We start from the raw sequence: 27,415 nt of genomic DNA on the forward strand, positions 1-27,415 counted from the left end.
AGGACAAAAGTTAAGAGGTAAACAGTGAAATAAATCCCCTGCCGGGAAGAGAACTTTCAGACATCCAGGTGAGAAGATTGTGACAGATGGATTCATTTACTCAAGTAAGACAAATAAAGAGGATGTGCAAAACGAAGACATCACAAAGACAAGGGCAGAAAGCAGAAGATGCAAGTAGACACACAGCAAAGAGTCCAGAATTTCTATTGGGGTTTCATGGATTTGTTAACATAACCTTGTCTGAAAAACAGAGACTCTTGGGAAGCAGGCAGGAATACTATCAGTTTTGCAAGTTACTCAAAACCAGGAAAGTCTGTCTAGTAAAAGACTGGACACTTCTGAAACCAGAAAATAATGCAACACAGGTTTTGAATCTATGTCTATTCAGTTGAGGCAGAATTCAGGCAAGGTGAGACAACAGATCTCAGACTAGAGGACTCCACAGGCAAAGCAGCACAACGGAACAGAAAGCAAACAGTGCAGAAGGACAAGCTGAATCAAATTACTTCTGAGTGCCAACTACATACTACTGGAGACAAAGTACAAGGCCAAAACAGAGTAAAAAACCAATAAACAATTTCAGGATTAAGTATTCTCAACCCTTTGAAATTATTCACAAGCCTTTCCTTTACAGCTGGGAAGCAGAATTTCTGAGAAATTCTGAAGTGTTTAACAGTGGAAACACTTTCCAAAATATTCCTGACTATTCACGTTTTTCCACTTTGTAAATTTCCTAATTCTACAGTAAGGAAACAGAGTGAAGAAAGGGCTGTCACCCCTGCCACAACTAATGACAACTAAAGAACAAAGGCACAATAGTAAGTAATACATAGATTTCTGAAAACACACAAGCAGCACAGAATAACAGCACTGGGAGGGACTAGGAACAAGTCATTTTGCCCATCCCTCATGTCTTACAGCAATAAAATCCATAACTAGACTAACCCCAATATATGTCTAAGCTGTTACTGATGAAAATTCTGTAGCTTTTCCAACCTATTCTTCCCAAGCTCTACAAGCTTTACTACTCAAAGGCAGTAACTAACACGAATCTTCCTAACTGATACAACCACTAGTTCATAGCCTGTTTGCCATATAACAAGTTTACTATTCTTCTTTACAGCAACCCTTCATATAGTCACATACAACAAAGCAATTAGCTCCTTTGTCTTAAGCTTCAAGCTACTCAATATGTTTCACTAGCACAGTCAGTCATTAAGAATTCATTTTACTTAGGTCCCGTGCAGTTCTTTTTGTTTCTCTTTTCTTGTTTCCTAAAACTGTTGTGCAGACACTGATCACTGACCCTGCGCAAGAAAAATCACAAATACACTCCTCTGTATTTGTCCCAACCAAGAGTATCCTGTTGAGAAAGTCTGTTCAAGATCAGTTTTCAATCAGTTTTTCAGATCAAAGGACATACTCTTCCTCATTCAACCTCAGCAGCTTCAAGCTTCAGCTTTCAAGCCATGAATGAAGTATTCACTGATACTGTCCTGGAGTCCTTAACCCTCATAGAATAAAAAAATCATTACGGTTGGAAATACCTCTAAGAACAAGTCCAACCATCAACCTATCAGCACCACATTTGCAGCATTTGAGGCACAGACTCAGATGTGAACGATCCAAATCGTTTATTACAAGTTCTCACATCCCTTATAGACCTTCACAAGTTGTTATTTTCTAACTTTCCCGTCCGCCCTTACAACTTTCCCAACCACCTTTACATGTCAACAAAGCATTCTACAGAACCCTTTTCAACTGTCCATGCAGGCACGTATCCAATCAGAGCTCTGAGACCCTTCTTCTCCTTGCAGAGGTGTCCTTGGTTCTCATGCTGTTTATCTTGCTCCACAGCTGCTGCTCTGAACAGCTTTTCTTGTATTCCCACAAGTACCAGTGCAGCCACCGCCCTCAGGCACCCTGGCCATCCCTTACTCACTTCCTTGGCAATTTGCAGCTCAGGGGTTTGGCAGATGACTTTTTTCCTGGCAGTCCTTAAGGTTCAAAGTCCAGCTGTAATCTCATTTCCCAAATATGTCACTTGCTGTTGAGTTATTTGTGCTTTCTGTAAACCAAGAAACTCAGCAAACTCTCAGTCTATTGTACACAGTCCTTTTGTTGCTGTGGCAGCCACGTGCTGCAGTAAAGTTCCACCCTAGGATGGAGGATCCCAGATCTCAGGCTCATGACTTGACCATCATTCAGCTGTTCTCACAACCCTGGGTAACACTGTCCAGGTTAACTGAGACTCTTCTCCCCATATCAGGGCTTTCCTATTCAAAGGCAAATCACCTTGGGCTTCCTTTGGCCAAACCAGGCAGAAGAGACATCCCTCAAATCCAGAAGGTAAACTCCATCTTTTCGTTCCTTAACTTGGTTAATAAAGTGCACGGATTTCCCACCACTGAGTGTATCCATTCAACTATTCTAGTACTTGCCCTCAAGTCTTGTACCAAACTACAGCACTTGCTATCAAAATTGGAATCCAAACTCCAAAAAGTTACCTATTATTTCTTTTATCCTCCTACAGTCCCATAGCCTCAAAGGGCACCGCTTTACCCTGACTAGGCAAGCTCTTGCTTTTAACTTCTATTTAGGGCTTCATTTTTGGCCCTGATGCCCACACCACTAAGTGTATCATATTTGAGATTGCTGTAACTCCTGGGGGTACAACATTGTTTTGCCCAGTTTGTGTTAAAGCCAGAGTTACAGTTTTTAATCAGTCAATATTGTTGCACTCTTAGCTCCAGTTTTATTCAATTTCTTGCCAGAGTAACCTGGCAGGTACAAGAATTTCTGTATTCCTGCTTGTTTTCTTAGCTTATGTTTAATTAATCCAAAAAAGGAAACCTTTTCCCATTGGGCAGTAGCATCTACTACTGTTACAAAACCATCTATGGGTAGTAAGAAGCACCCATATCCACCAGAAAACGAACCTCAATATCCTGCTTTCCTAAATGCAATTTCCCACTGCAGTTTGCACACTGCTTTCCTTCCAGTGAGGTCACTCCCAAGTACACTGCCCGGTGCAACTCAAGGGTAGGTATGGCCAGCCATAAGGACCACAAACCCACACAGAACCGCAAGGTATCGCTGCACAGAAGACTTATTAGGACCCTTAGACAAGGATCTGGGGAAAGTCGTATTCTTACAGCAGCTTCTGGGTAAAGCTCCTTCCCACAGCTCGGTTCCATTGCAAGAGTTCTGTTCAACACAGAATGTCCTCTGGTGCTGTACCGGAGATTGCCTCTTGCTGGGACATACTCGTGGGGGAGAGGAGTGAAAGGAACGCCAGGACAGCAAGGGAGGGATGCCTGATGACAAGGGTGTGCGAATGTCCCCACCGAAGGAAGCAAAGAGAGCCGGCAGAAAGCGATGCTTCATTAGCGTAACAAAACACAGCCCCCATTCCTCCCTCCCTCCTCCCCCGCACCCCTTCCCTTCGCCATCCCCCGGGGGCAGATGTGCCATGAAAACGAGCTCTGGGCGTGATCGTTGTGGGAATTCCTGCCTTCCTGAGCCTGTGCGGAAGAGGCGAGAGCCTGGCTGGAAGCCATCCGGGCAGCACCGCGGTGGCAGGAGGTGCACCAAGGCCGCCCTGCGGCCAGCTCCGGGCTCAGGGCACTCGGCGTCCTCTGCTCTACGCGACTCCGAGGAGCCCGGCTACCTGCACCAGAGCTGGGAGCAGCCTGCTCCGCACCCAAGGTAGGTGCCCTTCGTGGCTCGTGCAGAGGAGCGCACGCTTCCTGCCCCCTGCCAGCAGCACCGGGAGAGGAGCGGGGAGCGGCCCCGGACGGGGCGGAACCCGCACTGCCGTACCCCAGGCGGGACCCTGGTCCCGGCTCCAGCTCCCGCTCAGCGCAGCAGGTTTGCTGGCCCAGACGGGCTGCAACCAGGGCGGCAGTTCATGCAGCCCGGGCTGGGCTCCGAGGGGCACGGGAACGGGCTGGGAGCTGGGACAGTGAGGAAGGGAGCAGAGGAGGTCAGCGTGCTCTGCTGCCCGGTTGGATCTCTGTAACACAGCGCAGCTGGGGCTGCAGTTCTTCCTCTGGGCCACGGGAGACACGAGACGGCCTCGCTCTGCAGCTGTGCACGCGTGGATTGACGGAAGCTTTAAACCCCCCGATGCCTCCTTTGGAGTGTCTTAATGTGAAGCCTCCAAGTGGAAATTTGCACTCGTCCTGCTCCTCCTCCCCGGCAGCCCCCAGCTTCTCTTTGGGGACCCTGCGGGCAACACGTGCCTCTGGCGACCCTTGAAATGGCGTTACCTTTTTTGCTGAGCGCTTGCCTGATGGCTCAGCTGGGGTTGTGCAAAGCCCTGGCAAGGCTTTTGTTCAGGCTGTCCCGGCAGCTGCAGATGCCTTGAGCGCACAGCTGCGGGCCCTGAGCACGTTCAGCATCTGCAGCAGCTCCGGCACTGGGCTCTGGAACAGACGATGAGAAGCTGGCAGCCTGTGGGCTGACTGGAGCATGCGTTGAGAACACGGCCGAGCAGCAGCAGGTCAGTAAAGCACAGCCCAGGTGCCTTCTGCAAAGGGCACGCGCTGCTGAGAGCGTCCCCTGGCAGTGAGCGCAGTCTGCGTGCTCGGCTGAAGAGGGAGGGAGGAATGAATTTATTGATATCATGCAGGTGTCCTGGAGTGCTCTAACAACTGCTTAACAAGGCTGTTGTAACCACGTGGTTGTTTATTGCCTTAATTGTTCTGTTTAGCACTGCTGCTATTCGATAAGTTGCCTTCACGGTTCAGTTAAAATTCCCAGCACAGCATCGGCTGGTGGTGGCTGTGACCGTCACAGGCTGGTTTGGCTGCAGTGCTGTCACATACTCTCTCTTCTGAGGAGATGGAAAAATAATCTCCATGTGGTTGGATGTTTTGTTGATTTATTGTTGTGTTTAAGTAAGCCATCCTATTTATTTGAGAAGTGTGAACCATCCAGTTGACTCCTCGCCGTTTTGCACTTCCTTACCCGAGGAATGTGAGCCATCACCACTTTTAGGTAACATCAGCAGTAGGTGGTTTTGAGAACTACATCAGTCACCTTTACAGAGTACTTTTCCCAACCCTTTTCTGAGGGCTTGCTTGATTTCAGCAAGCCCAGGGCTACTTCCACTCCTGAGAGGATGTACGGACATCTGCCAGAGGATTTAATCCATTTGCCACCAGGTGTTCCCTCAGGGATCTGTGGAGGTGGTGCTCCAGCAGGCTTGCTGTGTTTGAGTGTTGGGGGCTGCATTCACGGTGTTCTTCCATGAACCAGGTGCTTTTCTGCACCTCCTGCTGGAAGGTTGGATGGCCATACCATTTTCTAACAGTATTTCTGCATCTCTTTCCTGGGTAGCCGTCCCCTTTAGGTGTGCTTGCAGTCAATCAAAAGATCCCCCAGTTGGCACAGGCTGTCCTTGTTGTATGTCCTCAACTTCCTTCACCACTCAGACCTCCAATAAAACTCCCCTTTCCCATTCCTTCTGTATCACTCTTCAGTTTCCTTAACTGCAGCTAGGGCAGGCAATAAGCCGTCATTCTGCTGCCTCTGTTTGCCTTAACTGTGTAGAGGCAGTGCCTTTAATTAGTGCTATGGGTGCAGTTTTGCATCTGTTTGGAGCCAAACCCTACAGGTGGAGGATGTGTGGCCTAAAGGATTGTAGGCGACTCGGGGAGGTCTTCGTTTATTGTGTGAATAAGCATTACCTGCACAACTTGCACCACGTAGTGCAGCAGAAATATTGTGGAATATCAGTCGCTTTTGATTCTGGGAGGACCGGTGCAGTTCTCTTTTGCTTCATATGTCACTTCCAAACCCGACACGATGCTGATAACACCTTTCCCATTTTGCATCCTATTACTGCCCCCAGTGACCTCTGCTTTCTGCTCAACTACAGCAGTCGCCACGAGAACATTCACAGAAGAATTTGGGACGTGCTTCATGTCTCTTGTCATCGGTTTGTTTCCCTTCTTGCCATCCTGCAGACTTTGCCCATTGGTCACAAGTGGATCCAAACACAGCATACACTCCTAAGGGAGAAGCAGGACTATATTTGTTGATATAATAGGGATATGCTGTAGTGATTTAACAGTGACACAGCAGGATCGGAGGTGGCTGGATACACTTGGTTATTTACTGCATGGAGGGTAGGGTTACGCACACACCTACAGGAGGCCCTCCCATTGAGTCACGAGGCTCAGAGTAGTTCCCCTTTTTTTCTCATGTCTTCAGACCACAGAGGTAAGGAGCTAGGATGTGGCTGGATCCTCTCCTAGTCCCAAGCTTGGTCAAGGCTTTGTGTGGAAGGAATCATACGTGCACAGTCCCTCTAAGACAGAACCTTAGAGAATACATGAAAGCTCCAAAGTAACCATGGGTGTCTTACAGAAGATCTGTATTGAGAAGGAGTCTTGATGTCAAGCTGCAAGGGATCTCTGTGCAGGTGTGAGCTGCAGAAACAGCCCTGCTCGAGGGCAGGTCCTGTGGTGCAGCCCGCTGCTGTGCAGCAGAGCTGGAGGGGCACTTGGGCTGCTCCCTCTTTTGGGGTAAGATGACTGCCTCCTTGCCGTGCTTTGTCTTAAGTCCCCTCTCAGTCTCAGCTGTTGAACTAAGTGTCAGCTACCAGTTGTTTCAGCCTCCCAGTCTGAGACAGCTTTGTGACGGTTCATCTCTTTGAGCCAGACTGTTTCCTGTGCTGCAGCTCATTGTCTTCCTCTGCAAGGCTGGGCAGTGCCCTGCAGAAGGGCTGAGCTGGGACTGGGACTGCTGCATTCCCTCACAGCTCCCCTGCCATTTCTCTTCTCTCTGCAGGCTCCAGTTCAACTTCTGCCTTCCAGCCGTGATCATCCCAGCCTGCAGGAGAGCAGCAAATGGCCGCAGCACATCCAGTTGAGGTAGGGGTTGGGGAAGCAGGCAGGAGAGGCCAAGGGGCCAGGGATGTGAATGCAGGGGTAGAGGGAGGTGCCCTCAGCCAGCGTGTGTGTGCTGGGGACAGAAAAGCAGCTGGGGTGTGAGGTTCTGTCCTGTGCGAGCTGCTTGCCTGGGCCTTGGCTGTTCCCAGCAAGGAGCCTCTTTGCTTGCAGGAGCCCGTGAGCTTTGAGGAGGTGGCCGTGTATTTCAGCAGGGAGGAGTGGGCGCTGCTGGACCCTGTGCAACGAGAGCTCTACCGGGATGTGATGTTGGAGACATACCAGTGTGTGGCCTCGCTGGGTGAGAGCTTGTCTGCCTTTCCTCCTCGTTAGGGCACCTTTGGCTGTGCAGAATGAGCCTCTGCAAGCCGGGCCTTGAATAAACACCATGCAGCTACATATTGACTCACACCACAGTGCCAGCAAGAAAGGAGATACTGAAAAGCATGAGTTTCAGAAGGGATTAGTATGCACGGCACTCTGATCAAAGCCACAGAGTCAGTGCTGGCAAGCAGGCATCAGCCAGGAGGGAGAAAACCAGCCCTTGTGTTGTGTGTTGCATGGTGCCACCAGCTCCAGCTCACAGATGAATCCCTGGTTACTGCTATGGAATTGAGGATTTTCCATGCAATTGCCATCAACATTTTGATGCCTTGACCACTGGTAGACTGTAAGAAAACAAATAAGCTGTTGTAAAGTTAATTTGAAAGAAAAAATATCCCTTCACAATGTTCAGAGATGTCAAAACATTCTTTGCTCCAAGGGAAGCTGTAGGCACGGTGTCATTTAGACCTAAATGGTGGTTTCTCCTTGGGGAGGGGCACAGAGTGAAGCTGTTGAACAGGCACTGTGCCAGCATGAGGGAAATGCTCTCTTGTTCCCTGTTTCTCTCCCTGAAGCTCCACTTCCAGCCCCCAAGCCCATGCTGATCTCCCTGCTTGAACGAGGGGAAGACCCCTGGATCCCAGATGTGCGTAGCCCTGAGGCCATGCCAGGAGACCTCAGCCCAGGTGAGGTGGTGGAGGGAAGGGGAATGTTGAGGCTGTAAGAGCCTTCTCTGCCTGTGTTTTATTTTGGGCACCGTGTGCTATTGCTGCATTTCCTCTGTCATCCAGCAGCTGATGGGATCAAAAATACAAAGGAGGTTCCGCAGAGAAATTGTGTAGTGGAAATGCAGCGGAATCACATCTCTGTGGAAGAAATCAGAAGGGATGTCCAGGAAGTCCTGCAGCAAGGTCAGGGTGAGCACATCAAGAAGCCCCTGGGAAAGCGTCTGGGAATGACACTGAGGAACCCAGTGGACTCCAACATAGGTCCAAAGCAGCCTGAGGAAACCAGGAGCAAGGATGTGTGCCAGATGAAAAAGCAGAATCCATGCACTGAGTGTGAGAAAAGCTTTAAACTGGATTCCAGCATCACTAGCCACCAGTGCACGCACTCAGCAAAGAGGCATTACGAGTTCTGTGATTCTGCAGAGAGCATGAAATGGAGACTCCACCCCACTGGCCAGCAGTGCATGTACACAGGAGAGAGAGCCTTTGAGTGCTCTGACTGTGGAAAGACTTTTACGGACAGTGGGAGCCTCACTTCCCACCAGTGTATCCACAGAAGAGGGAGACTGTACAAGTGCCTTGAGCGTGGGAAGAGCCTGAAAGGTAGTTCTAAACTCAAAATACACCAACGTGTCCACACAGGAGAGCGACCGTATAAGTGCCTTGTGTGTGGGAAGAGCTTTAAGGATAGTTCTACACTCAAAATACACCAACGTGTCCACACAGGAGAGCGACCGTATAAGTGCCTTGAGTGTGGGAAGAGCTTCAAAAACAGTTCCAGCCTCACCATCCACCATCACATTCACACAGGAGAGAGACCGTGCAAGTGCACTGAGTGTGGGAAGAGCTTCAAAGGGAGAACCCACCTCACCATCCACCAGCGTGTCCACACAGGAGAGAGACCATATAAGTGCTCTGAGTGTGAGAAGAGCTTCATAAACAGTTCTAATTTGAAGCGCCACCAGAGCATCCACACAGGAGAGAGACCATATAAGTGCTCTGAGTGTGAGAAGAGCTTCATAAGCAGTTCTTATTTGAAGCGCCACCAGCGCATCCACACAGGAGAGAGACCATATAAATGTCCTGAGTGTGGGAAGAGCTTCAAAAGGCGTGCTGAATTGAAGATGCACCAGCGTGCCCACACAGGAGAGAGACCATATAAGTGCTCTGAGTGTGAGAAGAGCTTCATAAGCAGTTCTAATTTGAAGCTCCACCAGCGCATCCACACAGGAGAGAGACCATATAAGTGCTCTGAGTGTGAGAAGAGCTTCAAAAGCAGTTCTAATTTGAAGCTCCACCAGAGCATCCATACAGGAGAGAGACCCTGCAAGTGCTCTGAGTGTGGGAAGAGCTTCATAAGCAGCTCTGAACTGAAGGTGCACCAGCGTGTCCACACAGGAGAGAGACCATATAAGTGCTCTGAGTGTGAGAAGAGCTTCATAAGCAGTTCTGAATTGAAGATGCACCAGTGCATGCACACAGGAGAGCGACCCTATAAGTGTCCTGAGTGTGGGATGAGCTTTAAAAGGCGTTCTGAGCTGACACTGCATCAGAGCATCCATCAGGAAAAAGAGACCCTGTGAGTGTCCTGAGTGTGGTAAGAGCTTCAAAGGGAGTTCTGAATTGAAGCTGCACCAGCATATGCACACAGGAGAGAGACCATAGCTTCTGTCAGACATTTTAGAACATTTTGGCCAGGCCTGCATGCAGGGAGATGCCTGGGAACTTGTCTTTTCTCTCCCTCAGAGAATCCCATCTGCTGTGTTACCAGAATGTCTGCACCAGTGAGCTGAAATGGCAGGAAGCCTTGAGTGTGAGAAGGGCTTTGTGCCTAGCAGAGAGCTCCTCACACTCCCAGAAGAACTTCATGCAAAGCTCAGTCCTCATTAAACATTGCAGTCCACAGGACAGGTAGCTACTAGGAGTGCATCTCCTGCAGGAAGAGTTTCTCTCAGGGCTGGTGCCTCATTTCTCATGAGGGAAAACCCCCAGCAGGAGAGACCCTCAAAATGCTGGAGAGCCCGGGGATGAGGGAGACCAATGCTTCTCTCCATGCAGGAAGAGTTTGCAAAGGAGACGGCATCACCGACACCCTCTGCAGAAGGGACTTAACCCAGGAGCTTCAGATGGCCTTTCCTTGCTGCCCAAAGCACTTCTCTCACCATGCCCGCTTTCCACTTCTACTCTTCCCACCAGCTGCTTTTTGATGCTGTTTCCTAGTGGAGAAGTGGTTGTGTAGGGATCTGCTGTGTGTCTGTGTGCATGTGTTGCTCTCAGTCATTTCTGAGCGCACTGATGCATCCCAGAGAAGGGTCAGCAGAGCAGTAAGGTGGCTCTTGGAGGTTTTCTGAGAATCTTCTGTAGTGGAAAGAGAAGGGGGTGAATAAAGTAGCTGAGTTGTTCTGGAGCTTTCTTCACTGTAGTCTTGTTTTTGCTCTTAAAATAAATGTCAGCATGTGGAATGAGGAGAGGGAAAGGTGCAAGCAGGGTTTGGTTTTGGTGCCCTCTCCAGCCCACTGCTTGCTTCTGGAATAGGCATTTCCTTTCTTAATAGGGGAGATGCTCCAGGCCCTTCACCATCTTCGTGGCCCTCCGCTGGACTCTCTCCAAGAGATCCCTGTCTTTTTTGTACTGGGGAGCCCAGAACTGGACACAATATTCCAGATGAGGCATTAATAGGGCAGAGTAGAGGGGGAGGATCACCTCCTTCGACCTGCTGGACACGCTCTTTTTAATGCACCCCAGGATGTCATTGGCCTTTTTGGCTACAAGGGCACACTGCTGGCTCATGGTCAATCTGTCGTCCACCAGGACACCCAGGTCCCTCTCAGCAGAGCTCCTCTCCAGCAGGTCTTCCCCCAGCCTGTACCGGTGCATGTAATTATTCCTCCCTAGGTGCAAGATTCTACACTTGCTTTTGCTAAACCTCATCCGGTTTCTTACTGCCCAGCTCTCCAGCCTGTCCAGGTCTCGCTGAATGGCAGCACAGCCTTCAGGCATGTCAGCCAATCCTCCCAACTTCGTGTCATCAGCAAACTTGCTGAGGGTGGTCACTATCCCTTCATCAAGGTCGCTGATGATGTTTAACAAGACCAGACCCAGTACAGACCCCAGGGGGACGCTGCTAGTTACACGCCTCCAGCCAGACACCACACCGGCAATGACAACCCTCTGCACTCTGCCAGTCAGCCAATTCTCGACCCACTTCACTGTCCACTCATCTATCCCATACTTCCTCAGCTTTATAAGGATGTCATGGGGGACAGTATCAAAAGCCTTACTGAAATCAAGGTAGACTACATCTACCGCCCTCCCCCTGTCCACCCAGCTAGTGACATCTTCATAAAAGGCGACCAGGTTGGTCGAGCACGACCTCCTCTTGGTGAACCCATGCTGAGTACTCCTGATAGCCTCCATATCACCCAGTTGTCTGGAGATGGCATCTAGAACAAGCTGTTCCATCACCTTCCCTGGGACAGAGGTGAGGCTGACTTGCCTGTAATTACCCGGGTCTTCCTTCTTGCCCTTTTTGAAGACTGGAGTCTTTTTGCTTTTATAAACAAAGCTCTTCTTGTGGGTTGCTGAGCACTCTGAGGTTCTATGAAGTCAATTGACTACAAACCTCCTGAGTGGCCCTCTGTATCTCATAGGACTGGCACTGCCAGATTTTCTCTTGTATCCTAGGCATAGCCAAAGGCCATGTAAAAGGTGACTGCTTTTTTCATCATGGCTTTATTAAAGCTAACAAATATTGGCACTAATGGATTTCTGTCACTGAATACCAGTGTAGTCTCTGTTTACTGAAGGCTGTGCAAAAGCTCTTGGACAGACCTAAAGCTGAATACTGAACAGCAAAAGATCAGCTATGAGCACAGGTGTAAGAGGTGGTGGAAATCCATATTGTCATTTGGAGCTGCTAGGCATCCACAATGATGCAGGTGGGAATGGCAGCTGGTGAGTAATAAATGCAAAGAAGGACCCAATCAGCGTCTAACAAATACACTGCAGGAAGATAAAGGAAATCCGTTGAGGGTTTGTATCCTTATAGTGCATGAGGAACTACTTGGAAACAGGTTGGGAAAGCAGAGGGGCCAGGAGGTGACCATAGTGGCCTGACGAATGAAAGCAGCCTCAAATAGATTCATCAGACCACCTGCTGTTGGAGCCAGACTCATGCTGAGCCTGCAGTTGCACAAACCCAATGACTTGCAGCATCCAGGCTGTAGGTGCAGGAGAAATACCATGTACCATTGCCTGCTGGTGGGATGTGCATCTGGCTGCTTCCTTGCAGCTTCAGCTCTGCTCTGCAGCTCCCTGTGTCCATGAGGAAAGCATGTCTTTGCTCAGGGGTGCTGTTTGTATGAAGAAGAGCAACTTATGAACTCCTTCTCTTATGTGAGTATAACCTTTCTCCCCTGCAGTCGGAGGGGATTTGCACCAAGAGCCAGGGGAGAGCAGACTTCCTTGTGCACAGCATAGCCAGGACAAAAGAAATTGTGCTACAGACTGTCAGTTCAGACTGTGTGTTTAGGAAAAGTCACTAATTTTGTGTCTTTCCCTCTGGAGTTTAATACAGGGAAAACCCACTCAGCTGCTCTTCCTGCTGGAGTTGCTGGCTTTCCCCATCCGACAAAGTGATCCCTGTGGTCACTGCAGAGGGAGGCAGAAAAGAATGGATGGCACCACAAGCTCATTATAAAAATGTGGGGAACCAGAGTTAATGAATCTTGGATGAGCCCCTGATCAGCCTGGCCCTGGGTGTGGCAATGGAGGGAGCTGGTCCAGGAGGATCTGATTAAAATCTCATAGCAATGACAGTCCCTAGAATGCAGGAGGCTGTGATGTGTCTATCTGTGCTTGCATCTGGTAGGGGCCACTGATGTAGAGCTGGGATCTCTCTGGATTAGATCAGTAGGATTTCTACCAGGACAGATATTATAGGGATTTACATGTTCCCTGACCTGGCAGCTTGCCCTAATGAAACACTGATTATGCAACAGCAATCTAACTTAAGCTCTAGCCAAAAAAATCCTCTGCGCTGAGAGATGGTGAGAGTACTCTCTCTGCAATGGCAAGGATTTGAAATTGTGCAGTGCATTAAGTTTGCAGATAATGAAACAATCAGGCTGTTTATTGTTGGTGCATGAAAAACAAAACTGGAAAAACTACAATTAGTGCCTGCCCTGAGATTCTCCTAGTTGTATGGCCAGATTAATGGATGAAAGTGTTTCCTTTGTGTGTATGGGAGATTAGTTCTGCTTGTCTCTCATTTCATGGCCAGTGGAGCTAAGGATAGCTCAAGGTGTCTGATATATAGCAGAATCAGAACTGAACCCCGGTGTCCTGCTGCCACATCCAGGAGCTGTGAACCCTCCTTTGCTGTCCAGCAGACCCCCAGTGCTGGGCATCCCTGAGAGCTGGCTGCGAGGGATGGAGGAGTTGCAGGATTCCTGCGTTTCTTGCTACCAGCTGCCTCTTCCTGAAGGAGAAACAAGTAAACATTGAGTACAAGCAGCTGAGCGTGGAAAGGGATAGAAGATGGTATGGGACTTACCACTTTGTCAGTGTGAAAAGGGCTGTTCCCAAGGCAGTATATGTCCCAGAGGCTGGAATGGACTACAGATGGCTGAGATGCTGCATGCAATTGTTTTTCAATCTTTGCTGTGATAACGCTAAAGGCAGGGCAGCTTGATGAATAGACTGCTGAGCTGGCACCTGTGAGCTTTCAGTGGAGTCTGCCTTCATCAGGACATTTTTTTCCCCTCTTTTGCCCATCTCTGAAGAGGAAATAGTATCATCTGCACAGTAAAACACCCTGAGACCTACAGCACTAAGAACCTGCTACCAGTACCACCAGGGAGAAAATGTTTGCCAAGCAGCCATCAAGTGCTTTTTCAAAGTTCTGCCACACCACATCCATCTTTCTTCCAGCTGCAGAGACCTCCCACCTTCTCACTCCATGAAGGGGATGGAAGATCCAGCCCCAGGCAAGTGGATGGGGTTAACCTGTGGATTCTTCTAGTGCCAGGTTTTAATCAAAGAGCTGGAGTTATGCCAGAGCCAGTCAGCTGTGGTGGTGGGTGTGTGAGAGTCTAGCACATCTTGATTATTAGAGGCATTAAGAAAGCTATTCAGAATTTAGCGATCTCAAACAGCACTAAGTAGGGTGTTAGAAGATGAGCTAATGTTCCCTTTAATACCCATCTTGGTTCTCCTTTTCTTAATTTCTTTTTATTTTCTTCTTCTTTTTTTTTTTTCTTTTTCTTTTTCTTTTTTTTTTTTTTTTTTCTCAGACTTTACAAACCTGTATGAACAATAAAACTAGGTATTGTTTTAATAAGGGACTGCCTCTAAGACACGAGTTGCATTCTTAAAATGCTTTAAATGGCTATGGAGGGAGATGAAGGCCAAGCAGGAAGGACAGAGAATACAAATGTCCCAGGGATTGGACATGTGCTTGTGGGTCAGCATTGCCTGGAGCACCTCAGTGTCCATTTCCTCTGTCTTCAACCTACACAAACTGGTGCAGCTGGTCAGCTGGGAGTCAGGGCACAGTGCCTGACCTCGCAGTATCAAATACAACTTGGAATCTCAAGGGGGAAATAGTTGGAAAGGAATTCAAGAGGTCACTTAGGCTCTCTCTGTACTGACAACCTGAATAGTTAAATGATTCCTGGTTTTCAAAGTAATGTATATCCTTCCTTGGCACTCACTGTTAATCAGTGCTTGGTTACAAAAGACTGCAAGTCTTGTTCTGGAGCCAGCTTCCAATTTTTGCAGTGATTCTGTGATGTTCCCATCCTGAGAGCCTAGAAATGAGTTTACATTTATGGTTGTATTTGTTTGCACTGGGTTTTCTTTATTCTGTGTTTTGCTGAACATTTCCCCTAAGTGAAGATAAATATCCTAATTTTTATGTGCTGTAACAGTCTCTTTAAAAGTCCTTTGAAAGGGAAAGCCCTTTCCTGATGTGTTTCCCCTCCCTCCAGTCTTGTAACAGAAGCCACAAGCATTTCCAAACAAAGCTTTTTACAATTCTCTTTCTATCTTTTCATCTCTATTTCATTATATGGCCTATAGTGCTCATTCCTCCTTTCTGCTTGTTGAGTAAGTAGTGAATAAATCACTATTTATTGGCGACCAAAGGACTGCTGCTGTGAAGTGAAACATTAACAGGGTGAGAGAGAGCCAGGACTGCTCAACAAGGTTCATCTTCAAGCACTACATAGCTGTGCTCATCTGGTGCACCCAGAGCAGAAGGAATGGCAGAGAAGGACCGTGAGCTGCAAACTGCAAAGGAAGCCCAAGCTGGTGAGAGAATTTCTTAAAACTCCTTTTGCTAAACTGAAGGCAAAAAGGCACCAGGAGTGATGAGAAGTTTCCCTGATGTGCACAGGCTGACTAGTGACCCGCTAACAGGCACTTAAAGACAGTTTAGGTGCTTGATATTGTTAGTGTTGTTGACTGACATACCTTTACAAGTTTGAGTCCCTAAGGACTAGTGAGTAGAACAGGGAGGCAGGACTGAAGACTTGTGGCATATTTTCTTGGTTGATCAAGTGAAACATTTGTGTTTATTTTTTTAAATTACTCTGGGATGAGTCTGCAGGTGACTGGGAGCCAGTCTTGGTCTGTCTAAATAAGTTAAGCTGTGATCTTTTCTGTAATGGAAGAACTGGAGAAAGGAATCTGGAGAGATCATCTTGTCCATCTGAAGACAGACCACAGCCTGAAGTGTTCCTGGCACAGCTGTAACTTTTTCTTAGGAAAAGAGGAGAGAAACAAAGATATGGTGAAAATACTATTAAAGGATGACCAGTGTGTGTGAATTCAAAATGAGACTCATTAGAAAGAGACCAGTGTGGCTGAGCTGAAAATCAAGAAGGAATTGAACAAGATGAATGCAGACATAAATGAATTGATCAGCTGAGTATAAACAGATTAATGTGTACAGCAGTGCAGGATAAAGTACTGAGGATCTAAGAATTGTAAATGCAAAAGGAAAATGCAGATTGTCCTCCTGTGGATTTAGGGATCTGAAAAATGTAGAAGATTGACTCGAAGTTGTAAACTAATATATTCATGGAAACTTACAGCTATGCAAGGCATCTGGTAGCCAAGTTTTACATTGAAGCGTGGATCATCTTACAGGTTGTCCGCTTGCAGGAAGAACAATGCAGAAAAAATCTTACATAAAGCAAAGCAGTCCTTGCTTGCCAGTTGAAGTTGTTTAGAACAGGCTTTTCATGGAAATTCAGAAGAGTGAACATCAGAGGGGCACCTGATTCGTCTGCCAGCTCTGGAACAGGGCCTGACATATTCAGCCAGTCCCTAAGATGATCTTAAATATCCAACATCAAGGACTGCCTCAACTGCACCACCTTTCTGCCAGTGCTCCCACATCCTTGCAAGAGGGAAATTTGGACAAAAGAGGCCCCAGATCTTCTTTACTGAAGTCAGTTATTTTCCTCATCTTATTAATGAAGGTAGAGAATAGTTGATCTCTGTGTCATTTTTCCTGGGGGTAGCATTTGGCAGCCATTCCTGAATTTCATCTTATTCATTCCAGAGCCACAAGATGTTATCTCCCACATAAAAATTTTGAGTTAATGCCCTATTCTCCATCCCAGTTTTGGGCACAAGTGCAAGCAGCCTGCTGGCTGTGCTTTTGTTCTCTTTGCTCATGGAGAAGTTGGGAACCTGCATGTTTTCTACCTTCCCAGTTTGGTGAGAAAGTATTGTGAGAGGGATTTCCTGTTTGCCCACTGGATGGATATTTCACATGAAGCCTCACTTGCCTTTTTAAAGATAATGGTGAAGCTTGTGCTACCTCTGACTCTTACAAGGAAGTTGGTTCAAAAACAATATCCACACCTTGAAGTGAATTTGATCAGGCTGTAGCAATTTGAGCACAACTGAAGCATCTGAATATTGTATATTGTGGCTTCTTTCTTTTGTTGAAGACATACAAAAAGAACGCAACTTCCCTGGCTTCTCTCGATCAGCCTTTGTTTGCTCGTTTTCTAGTTTCAATAAGACTTTCATTTTCCTTCCTCTTTCTCCAGTATTTACAGCATTTCTAACACCTTTTCTTATTGCCTTTTGTGTCCCCTGCTAGCTATAATTCATTTTGTGCCTTAGCTTTTCAGCCTCTATTGCTCCATACTCGATCTGTTTGTTTGTACTCATCTTCAGAAGTGTCACCTTATTTCCATTTGTGGTACAATTCCTTTCCAATTCTCATCCCAGCCACACAGGTCTCCTATCAAGTTCTATTCAACTTGCATCTGAGTTGCTTGCACATATATTCTCCTTAACTCATTCTCACTGTTTGCTTTGACTTATTATTTATTACTACACATTTTTATTCTTTTTTCCCCCCTTTCTGTCTGAAAAAACCTTCCAGAAGATAATGGCCTAAACATCTCTGCACTGTATTTGACAAGCAGCATGTTAATTCTACTGACTGATACATATATTTTTTTTCATGCTAGTATTAGAAAAATCATTTAGCTGGTGTAAAGCACAGGTCTGTGTACTCACAAAGGAAGCATAGCTGCAGGATTCTGAAGATAATATTAAGGCATCACATTGCATCAGCATGGGAGCCCTGCATGAGGGATGCTGAAACCTCTCCTGTCTTGCTTTTGTGTAATCCTTTAATAAACTTCACTGTGTTTGTCCTGCTCATCTGTGCATAGCAGAACACAGCAGGCTCCTACTGAGGCTTGGCTGGAGATGCTTTGGCAAGTAAGAGAGACCAACAGCTGGCTTGGAAATATTTCTGCTGCCTTCAGTAAGGGGTCAGATTGACAGGACTCAAGAGTATATGCTGGCCTGGTGTGCAGGAGACAGGACCAACTTGCACATGATCTGTTATTTGTGTTGCTCTTAGCCTTGAATATACTTTAAAGTCATTCTTGCCTGTGAAATGGGCTTAACAGAGATGTTCTCTGTGTCTTGTTAGCAAGAACTGAAGACAGGCTAAGGATCTGTGGTATGAGCAGATGCCTCTTTCCTGGTTTGTCAACTGCAAACCTGGCTCCATTATACCCAGCACTAGCAGCAACTTGGTGCTGGAGCTAGGGGTGAGTTTATGGAGACACTGGTGCCAACTGCAGATCCTGGGTATGATCTGTGCTTTTTCTGATAAGAAACAGGAGGAATATTTGGGAAATTGCTTTGAATGTTTGCCTTTTAAAGAAGCCAAATGGAAGGGGAAGAAAAAGCCCTGCACTGCACCCGAAATGCCACAGAGCTGCAGCCACTCAGGGTGGTTTATGGGAAGGCTGTGAATTTTGTTGTAACTGCAGGCATTGCTGGGGAGTACTGATAAGGAGCTCCCTGGATTCCCGTGGGAAGGGCAAATGAGGAGGGACACCAGGGTGGGTGCCTGCTGGGAGCCGGGGGCTCCCTACCCAGCATAGAAAGCATTTGCATCATAGGGATCCCAGAGGTGGCCTTTTGTATATAAGGAGATGTTACAGCGGATTTGAAGCTGCTTCTGGGTGCTGTCTGTGCCCTCAGGATTAAACTGCCCCATAGGGGAAGTCAAGGATGTTCCAGGGAGTTGGTGTGGAAATGTACCCTGGTCCTGGAACAGCAAAGAAATGACTTAATACCGTGCAGGCACCTATGACATCCAGTGTCTAAGGGTGATGAGTGTTTCAGTGGTTATGACTTGGAGTAACATGATTTTTCAGTGGAGCGGGACCCCTGTGGAATGAACCTGACATTACCACAATGGAGGACAGATTGATGCTTTTCTCCTAAATCAGCAGGCTCTAGAGGTCTCTGGGACCCTGGATTTTTATTCGTCTCACATCTGTGCAGCATATGGGGCTGTGCTGGGTTGATGTGTGTAAGACAGCTGGGAGCATGCCAAGCAAACTGGAGATCTGTGCTACAAAGTGCTCACAGCCCCAACCTGCAGAAGGTTTAAGCTGCACTCCCCAGCTCTTCCTGAGCTCTGCTGTTGTCTTTTTTTATGGCATCTCCCTCCCCTTTCTGCCCTGGCCGCAGAAATGTGCTCAATTAGGGTTAACTCAAACTGAATCAAACTTCATGCCTGAGGTTGGAAATCTTCCCAGTCAACTCACCACGGCCACAGAGCATGGTGGGAGACGAGGCGAGAGGGGAGATGAACACTTTTCAGAGAAACGAATCCAAGGAAAGTTTGTTCACTTTTATTTCTGCAGGAGATGATCCCCCCAAAGGAGATTTCCCTGTTCAGAAAAAATCTCCGGTGAGTGTTACAGCTCATTTACTTTGCTATGCTTTCTGCTCAGCTTGCTCTAAACATTGCAAGATCTCTCTGTTCTTTCCTCCTTTGTGCTCTGGCTAGAGACAAACACCCTTTCTTGCAGAGGGTTGAAGTAAGCGTTAACAACTCCATGCAAAAATTCCCTCCACTAACCTGATTAAGTTGACAAAGGGCAGCTTAAAGTGTAAAAATGAACTGCATCCTTGGGGAAAAATAAAAGTGAGGGTTTGCATTGCTGCCTTTTTCCTGAATGCTCCTTTCCTTGTGGGAAAGGACTTCCTTCTGTCAATTGCAGGGAGCTGTCATGCATGGGTAGGAGGGAGCTGGGTTGTGCGTTTGCTTCCTTTGGTGAGACCATTGAGACAGGTTTCCAGGTGCTGCTAAGCAGGAGGAGGGATGGGGACTTTGGACAGGCCACTGATGTGTGTCCCAGAGCCTCAGCTTTACGTCTTTGGCTGTGAGTTAAGCCAGATTCATTGTTTGCTTACCTTGCAGCTCTTGCGTTTGTGTAGGTTTTCAGGCTAGTTCCAGCTGAGGGCTTGACACTAAATACCGTACACTATATTGGCTTTGGTAAGAAAGAGGCTTGTTTTGCACGTGCTTTGATTCACAGGACAGTGTGGTAGTAATTGCTCTTGCAGCCAGTTATGTCATAAGCAAGCTAGATATTTAGCTGACTGTTTTAAGTACTGTGCAGGCATTAATTATTGGATATTCAAAGCTCATGTGAAATACTAATCTTAGTCCTATTTTGCAGCTGATCAGCAAGAGAGAGAAGTGAAAGCAAACAACTCTGCCACTGGCACTTTAAGGGATCCCTTATTTTCTCTCTCTCTCTCTCTCTCTCTCTCTCTTTTTTTTTTTTTTTTTTTTTTTCTTCTTGAAAACACAGATCTATCAACTTCCACAATATTTCTAAGAGCTCCATAATCCTGCACATCCCAGGCTTACAGTGGTTAGCTAAGCACAGCAGTGTAGCTGTGTGATCGTCAATCCAGGTTTAGCCTCTTTGCTTTTGCTGGGGCTATCTGCTGAGCAAGGTCCTCCTCTGCAAAAGTGAGCAAACTGCAGCTGGCTCTTCCCATGGATGAAGGTTGCCCACTTTTGGATGTCCAGGCAGGCCCCATGCAGGTCAGTGATGTAGCAGAGAGAGCACCTGAGTGTTTCTGTGTGCGCTGATGCTGTCTCACAGCGTCCAGGCCAGACGAAAGTGTCCCTGCTTGTAAGTCCCTTGCTCAGCATTTGTAAGCAGTTACTTAAGGTGCTGGCTCAGGCACTGGGGCAGGTTTAGCTGTACAGTCTCTCTTCTTGCTCCCCTTTTCCTGCTTGCAGACACTGATGTGTTGGAGGTGCCCATCCCAGAGCAGGAGCCACTGCCAGGGTTTCTGTCACTACAGGTCACAGCATGGCACGTTGTACCTCCTACTGATGCACACAGATCCTGCAGGGTTTGTGCACGGAGCAGTGATTTCAGGCAGCAGCTTTCCCTACACCTGGCTGCCTTGGCTTTGTGGAGTCCCACTCTGTATCTGCATCAAATGCTATTAATTATCAGAGTACTGACAACGAGGTCTGGGAAAGAGTGGAAGAAAGATATCCCTGTTATGTCATTTTATTTCCAAGTTCAAAAAATGCCACAAAGTAACCAGAGGAAGCATTATTTCCTCCTTATGGCTTTTCCTCTATAATATTAAGAACGTGTTGCGGGAGAGCATTGTGCATTTGTGCATTTGCAGCTTCTATATACTGCCATTTTTCAGGCTGGTCTAAAAGCAGGAGCCCTGGGTCCAGTTTCCAAGGGAGCACCCTCTGTGCACTCTGTCTTGGTAGCCATATGCTGAGCACGACAGCTTCAGCACAAACGATAAATGAAATGGATAATTACATCTTTATTCAAGTGAACCCAAGAGTCCAAGGGTTTCTTAATAACAAGGCATTCCATGAATAGTGAGAGGAAAGTATTTCAAAAATCACAAAAATATCACAGATACTGGGTTAGGGAATGGAAATGGGTTTAGTTACAGTGTTGTGTTGTTTTTGTTTTTATTTTATTTAGCAAACAGTTTCTTCTCTTCTGTGGTCCTTGTATAATCTTGAGTGAGACACCATGATTAGCTAGTCATCTAACCTAGGAGGCATTGCTTTGGGAATCCAAATAAGCTCAAGTCTCTTGGTGGAATAAACCTCAATAAACGCATCTATCTTCTTATCTGTGTTTGCATTTGAGACTCTGGGAAGTAATAGAGGAATTCATTACTTCTGACACAAGGTACAGAAATGCATACGAAGAGTTCATCTCACCATACCACGGCTGTTTAAAACTTTGGATGTAAATGCGGATGACAGTATTACACCCCCGTCCCTCACCCCATGTATGGCCAGCCCCTCTCTCCCACTAATTGGCAGAGCTGTGAAATCTTGCTGTCCTTGGTGGGAGGCAGTGGAGATAAGCAGCTTCCAGCAGCTCCAAGCTGCTTAGCTGGGACCACCGTGGGTAGTAGAGGGATGGGGGCCTGCACAAGGTCACGCTAAGACCTGGCTGTTCAGGTGCCTTGCACTTCATTTGGAAACAGCAGATTTTAGCTTGAGTGAAGTTGATGTCAATAAAAAAGTAGCCAATTTCAGACAGGTTTGAGAAGTGCATAGCTCTTTTGTTTGATTTTTGTTTAATGAATTGAATTGTCCATAGCTCTGCCAGCATTCTTGGGATATGAAATAGCTGCCGTGGCTGAAGCTCTGCTGCAGTAAATGCAGTGGTGCAGTTTGGTGTAACTGAGGTGCAGAGACTGAGGGCAGTTGACACTGAGGAAGAAGCAGCTCTCTGGGTGCTGGGGGAGGCAGCAGTTTCAGGGGAGAGCAGTAACTCTGTGTGAAGTATAGATAAAAATGCATCTGAAGGTGTATTTTGCGTCTCAGTGGGATGTTATGTTGCAGCAGAGAGGCAGTACAATCTTTCCAAAGAAGTTTCTAGAGCTTAGGGCATAGCAGATGTTGGCTGCTGGCAGTTCTGGAGTCCCTTTGCTGTTCCTTATGGGGTCCACACCTGCCAGGAGGGTTCATAGGGAACCCTAACCAAAGCAAGATGGATGTGTGGCCTCCTTACTCCTTTGAGTCCAACCTGCAGGTTAGCCAGGCAGCACTGAGCACCTGGCTTTCAGACTGGACTCCTCTCTGCTGCCCAGGTGCTGTGTGGATGTGTTGCTGGGGTGAAAACTGTCAATAAGCTGATATGTTCTACTTTAATTCCTGTAGAAACTCTGTGGCTCCAACTACCCCCTGAGCATCGCCTTCATTGTGGTGAATGAGTTCTGTGAGCGCTTCTCCTACTATGGCATGAGAGGTATGTGGCCCATGGGAAGAGACTATCCGATCCTTGTGTTTCTGTATATGATGGCCTGGCGTTCCAGAGTTCTGCTGTATATGGTCTCAGTTGTCTTTCAAAATAAACTGGTATTCTGGGATATAAACATGAACAGCACACCCTGATGTTGAAGCTAGACCTGTTTTAAACACGAATTGGGACTAGAGACCTCCAGTGTTGCTTCCAGTCTGAATTTTTTATATCATTCTTGGTCTCAAACCAGTTTTTCCAGCATGTGATGCCTTTCAGTTGTGTGCATTCTGCGTGTCTTTGAATTGAATCATATAGGCACCTAATTTGCAAATAGAAAATATGCATAAACAGAACTACAGGTTCAGGTGTGATAAGCTAGAAAATATATTTTCCAGCTAAACACAAATGCTTATGAGCAGGGGAAGCCTGATACTCACATACCTCATTTGAGCTTCTCCTGTGTCAGGGATTATGAGGAATAGATCTGAAAGCACAGATCTTTCCACAGCAGTGCTCATAGCTGGTACGCAAGTCCTTGTTTTCCTTGTCACTGTGATGTAGCTTCCTGCTTACCCACAGAGACGCACATCAATTATCTGATGTGGTTTGCTTGCTTCCTTTTAGCTGTCCTGACGCTGTATTTCATAAGCTTCTTCCACTGGGATGAGAATCTCTCCACTGCTGTGTACCATGCCTTTTCTGCTCTCTGTTATTTCACACCTGTCATTGGAGCCATCGTGGCAGACTCATGGCTGGGGAAATACAAGTAAGTAGACATTTCTCTAATTCAGACAGGATCTGTCTGCAATGTACAGCCTGCATGAGATTCAGTGCTGCCCGCGCTTCTGATTTTGAGCTAGTTCACGGTGCAGCAAAGACACACTTTTGACATATTAACAGCTTCTCTATGTTAACTGGTGAACAACTAATGTGTTTGCTCATGCTGTTACACGCTCCCCTTTCACCCAATGACCAATAGGCAATGCAATTCAAATCAATAAATTAAATCATAGATCACAATGTTCCTCCCCTCTCCTTCCCCATGAACCTTGAGGAAACTAAGATACAGGGTGGTTAACCCTCAGCTTGCCAAGTTCTGTTGCTGAGATAGATTCAAAGTGGTAAGGAAGCAGTATTGTCCTCTTGATCTAGTTTCAGATGAAATGTCACTAGCTGTACTCACATATGCTTTCTCAGTTTAGGGAATGCATTAACACAACCATTTTTATCCCAGAGTAACCTGGACTCAGACAAATCATCTCCCTTAGTACAAAACCAGCTAAACTCTCCCTGAGAAAATTAGGGACTCTTCCCTTAGGCTGATAATTTGCAGGCAGGGCCACCATCTGACCCAGAGTGGTGGTGAGCAGCTGTACACAGGCCATTCTTTCCTTGGCACTGTCTGCTCTCTGCCTGAGGAGTCTTGCTGTTAGTGATGAAGTGCAGCTGAACCCTTCCCTATAGGTCTAAGCACATCTGGCAGTGTGAGTCTCTACATGGACAAAAATGGCTGCAATATGCCTTTGTAGCAGAAAGCTCTTAAAGAGATATCACTATTCCTTTTTTTCTTTGTGCTTTATTTTAGTCATTTTCTTGAGTGAAACAAACCTACACACACACACATACACAAAGTTGGCTTGTTTTTTAACTTCATTAGTTGTCTGTGAATACTCATTGCTGTTTGAGGATGGATATCCATCTTGCAGCGTAATGTTCTGAAAAAATAAACCATTAGGCAAACTTTTGTGCACTAGGCAAGAGGTTTTTCCCGGAGTAATCCCCTGGTCTTTATAAATGGTAGTTTTTGCTGCAATAGCTAAACCAATACTAAGAACAAGATAACAGATTAGAGGAGCTCATGGGGCTTCTTCTAGATTCTCTTTCCTAACAAGTCCTTCCATTCTCGCTTTGAGCATTTTGTCTGCACATAAATAAATAAATGTGTTGATCTCGAAGACAATGAAGCAATGTAATGTACTCAAAAGCCTGACCCTTCTGGTCAGATTTCCTGCTCACACTCACCAAGATGTGGGAAGCAGATAGATGAGCTCAGTCCTCCAGAGGTGCTTGAGATTCAATTCAGTCTTGTAACAGGAAAACCACACTCCTAATTTGGTTGTAGTAATCAGGTGGGTTGAAAGCGTGCAGCAGTCCCTATGGATTCCTCCCAGCACAGTTAAGTGCATTCTACAATCTGCCAGTTATTAGTAGTCTGGAAACTGAGTTGGACCTGAAGAGTACTCATCTATTTGCAGTGTAGAACATTTAGCTTATTCTACCCAGCAATCTCCCCAAAGAAAGTAGCATCTATGCTTCCCTAATCTCAGCCCATTTGCCTATCTCCTTTTTCCAGCATGCAAAATGTTGACGTGAAAGTTATAGCTGTCTGCTGTACTGGGGATATGGACAAAACTATTCCTTGTGCATCAGCCAAATAGACCTTTCATATCAGGAAACACAGGCACACTCTGTTTAGAGACTGTACATCACACAGCACCTTCAGTCACTGCTGTTCGCTTTGCTCGTAGGACTATCATCTACCTCTCCATTGTGTATGTGGTTGGCCATCTGATAAAGTCAGTCGGTGCAATTCCATCCCTTGGCAACCAGGCAGTTCACGTGTAAGTAGCAGCTGAAGCTGAATGTTCTCGTAGGTTGCAATGGTAGGTGGTTTACCCACTACTGTCACTTGTTTCACCTCCATCGGGCCAGCAGTTTGGAGGGGAAGTGTGAATTCACCAGGAAAAGCTTGGAACAGTCACCAGGACTGAGCCCTTTGATACAGGGACTTCTGATCATGCCTCTCTGCTACATTATGCTACTGGAGTTTGGTCTCTTCCATTCAATTGCTCATACAAACTCCTTTCTTCCTCATTTTCTCATTGCTATAGCTGTCCAGCTCAGCAAGTCCCTTTGTGTACATGGGAAGACTAAATCCTAAATACACTTTTTTTTTTTTTTTTTTTTTTTTATGTGTGACAGAGGAATTATCTGTGTTACTTAGAATCAGAGGATTGCTCAGGTTGGAAAAGACCTTAAAGATCATTGAGTCCAACTGCAACCTAACCATACTGCCCTCACTAACAACACTCTGCTAAATCATGTCCCTGAGCACCACGTCCAAATGGTTTTTAAACACATCCAGGGATGGTGAGTCAACCACCTCCCTGGGGGGCCTATTCCAGTGCTTAACTACCCTTCCAGTAAAAAAGTTTTTCCTGATATCCAACCTAACTTGTAGGATACTACTCTTCTTGCCCTCTAGACTCTGAACTGATAGGAATGTCAAAGTAGTTTTCCAGCTGGCATTTCTGAAGCCACTGTGCTGTTTTTACCAAGGTGAACCTGGCACTGAAAATACATGCATGCAGGCAGGAGTACATCTGGTTGATGGAGCAGCTTTCTTTTGTCCTAGATCTGGACAGTCCTGATACTCCTGTTCCACCCAGAAATAATCAGTAATCCTTTGGACCAGCAATGGGATTTTGAGGAGCGCTGGGAGGTAGAAAGCACCCAAGAGCCTATTTCAAACAGAATTGCTTTGCTTATCCAGACTGGAAGCCTTATATGCAAAGGGTCTTTTTGTTTTGTTTTAATTTTCCTTTTCACAATTGATTTCTGCAGCCTTTTGTTCTCAGATGAATGAAAAATAGTCCCTTGGATCTTTGATGTCTGGTGGGCCTCCGAAAAGCAAGAAAATGACAAACACTGTTTGTTCAGTTGACTGATTCTGAATGCAGAAATGAGGATAAATATATATATGTGTATATATTTGCAGTTAGCTGGCTCATCATCATTGGCAATGTGCAAGAGACAGTGATACGAGAGGAATTATAGTTGGGTGACACTAAAATGTTCCCATAAGCAGTGGAAGGGTTCTGCAATGGTGTTGTTTTTGTTCTTGCATGAAGGGTCCTGTTTATGGTGGGTCTGTTTTTGATCGCCCTTGGAATGGGAGGTATCAAGCCCTGTATCTCTGCATTTGGTGGGGACCAGTTTGAAGAGGAACATGTAAGATTTATTTTCTTTTCTAAACTCTGCAGTGTCTGGGTATGTTATGAGGGTGTTCATGTTTTTAGATTCTGTTGTACTAGAGCCTGTTTGCTAGGAAAATATATAGGAATGATTTGCTAGGACAAGATGTGAGGTAGGATGGTTTGCACAAGACCTGAAAGAATCAATATGCTTCAGAGAAGGAGAATGTCAAAAGAACACTATTGATATCAAAAAGGATAAATTATAATACATACAATAATAAATGATACAAATATTGGGTGTTGGAAGAGTTGGAAGGTCCTCTATAGTACAGCGTAGAAAGATTGCTGTTTTTGAGCCAGCATAACGACCATGATTATAACACACTGCAACACAATGCAGCAAACAAAAAGGAAGACTGTACTGCTAGCCTCTCTGCTTGGGTATTTTCCCTCAAAACAGGGACCGGTCTGTTGTAAGAACTATAGAAAATTATTGACTTCTGAAGGTAATTCTAATACCCACCGTGGTCAGAATGTTTTATAGATATTCCAGAATAGGAAGTTCTGGAGAGCTGGAAAAATGATTATTTTTAGTTCTATATTGCATCCTGCAAATTTCTATCCAATTTCTTCATGTTCTCATTCTCCATCACAAGGACTTTAGCACTGGCCTTCATGTCGTGTAATGCACCAATCTCAAATCCCCATTATGCAAACCAGAGGCTAAATCAGGGATAAGGTAGCAGCCGAAGAAGTGAAATGGGTCTGAATGTACTACCTTCAGCAATTACTGTGTATATCATAAGTCATAGGAGGCCACAGGCAGGCTTAAATCCAATAAGAATTATTTAGGATTGTGTGTTAGACAAAAATATGCAGAAATATACTGAAAA

At 46.2% G+C, this 27,415-nt stretch overlaps 2 protein-coding genes and 1 long non-coding RNA gene across 5 annotated transcripts; 2 read left to right on the forward strand and 1 right to left on the reverse strand.

Annotated features, from left to right (window-relative positions):
• Positions 1–5,326: 5,326 nt before the first annotated feature.
• On the forward strand, positions 5,327–12,492 carry LOC146757062 (zinc finger protein 621-like). The gene is made up of 5 exons (XM_085523316.1): positions 5,327–7,197; positions 7,796–7,906; positions 8,012–8,551; positions 11,633–11,649; positions 12,370–12,492. Exons 1-5 carry the CDS (start codon positions 7,164–7,166, stop codon positions 12,490–12,492), a joined length of 825 nt encoding a protein of 274 aa, XP_085379442.1. The 5' UTR covers positions 5,327–7,163.
• Positions 12,493–13,050: 558 nt separating this feature from the next.
• LOC146757063 (uncharacterized) lies at positions 13,051–14,055 on the reverse strand. The gene is made up of 2 exons (XR_014937024.1): positions 13,503–14,055; positions 13,051–13,427 (listed from the first exon to the last, which is right to left on the reverse strand). It is a non-coding gene; the product is annotated as an uncharacterized LOC146757063 (long non-coding RNA).
• A 1,036-nt stretch (positions 14,056–15,091) lies between these two features.
• LOC146757064 (solute carrier family 15 member 2-like) lies at positions 15,092–26,992 on the forward strand. Of its 3 annotated transcripts, XM_085523430.1 has the most exons (6): positions 15,092–15,259; positions 19,147–19,193; positions 22,464–22,551; positions 23,170–23,311; positions 25,074–25,166; positions 26,457–26,985. In XM_085523430.1, exons 1-6 carry the CDS (start codon positions 15,211–15,213, stop codon positions 26,677–26,679), a joined length of 642 nt encoding a protein of 213 aa, XP_085379556.1. In that variant the 5' UTR covers positions 15,092–15,210; the 3' UTR covers positions 26,680–26,985. The 3 variants fall into 3 exon arrangements, with proteins under 3 accessions (XP_085379556.1, XP_085379554.1, XP_085379557.1); XM_085523428.1 differs by lacking the exon at positions 15,092–15,259 and having other exon boundaries at positions 18,944–19,193; positions 26,457–26,979; XM_085523431.1 differs by lacking the exons at positions 15,092–15,259; positions 19,147–19,193 and adding an exon at positions 20,182–20,342 and having other exon boundaries at positions 26,457–26,992.
• Positions 26,993–27,415: the final 423 nt, after the last annotated feature.

This window comes from Coturnix japonica, chromosome 24, assembly GCF_054131305.1.
Source record: "Coturnix japonica strain WE chromosome 24, WE-NBRP24, whole genome shotgun sequence".
Taxonomy (NCBI): Eukaryota; Metazoa; Chordata; class Aves; order Galliformes; family Phasianidae; genus Coturnix; species Coturnix japonica.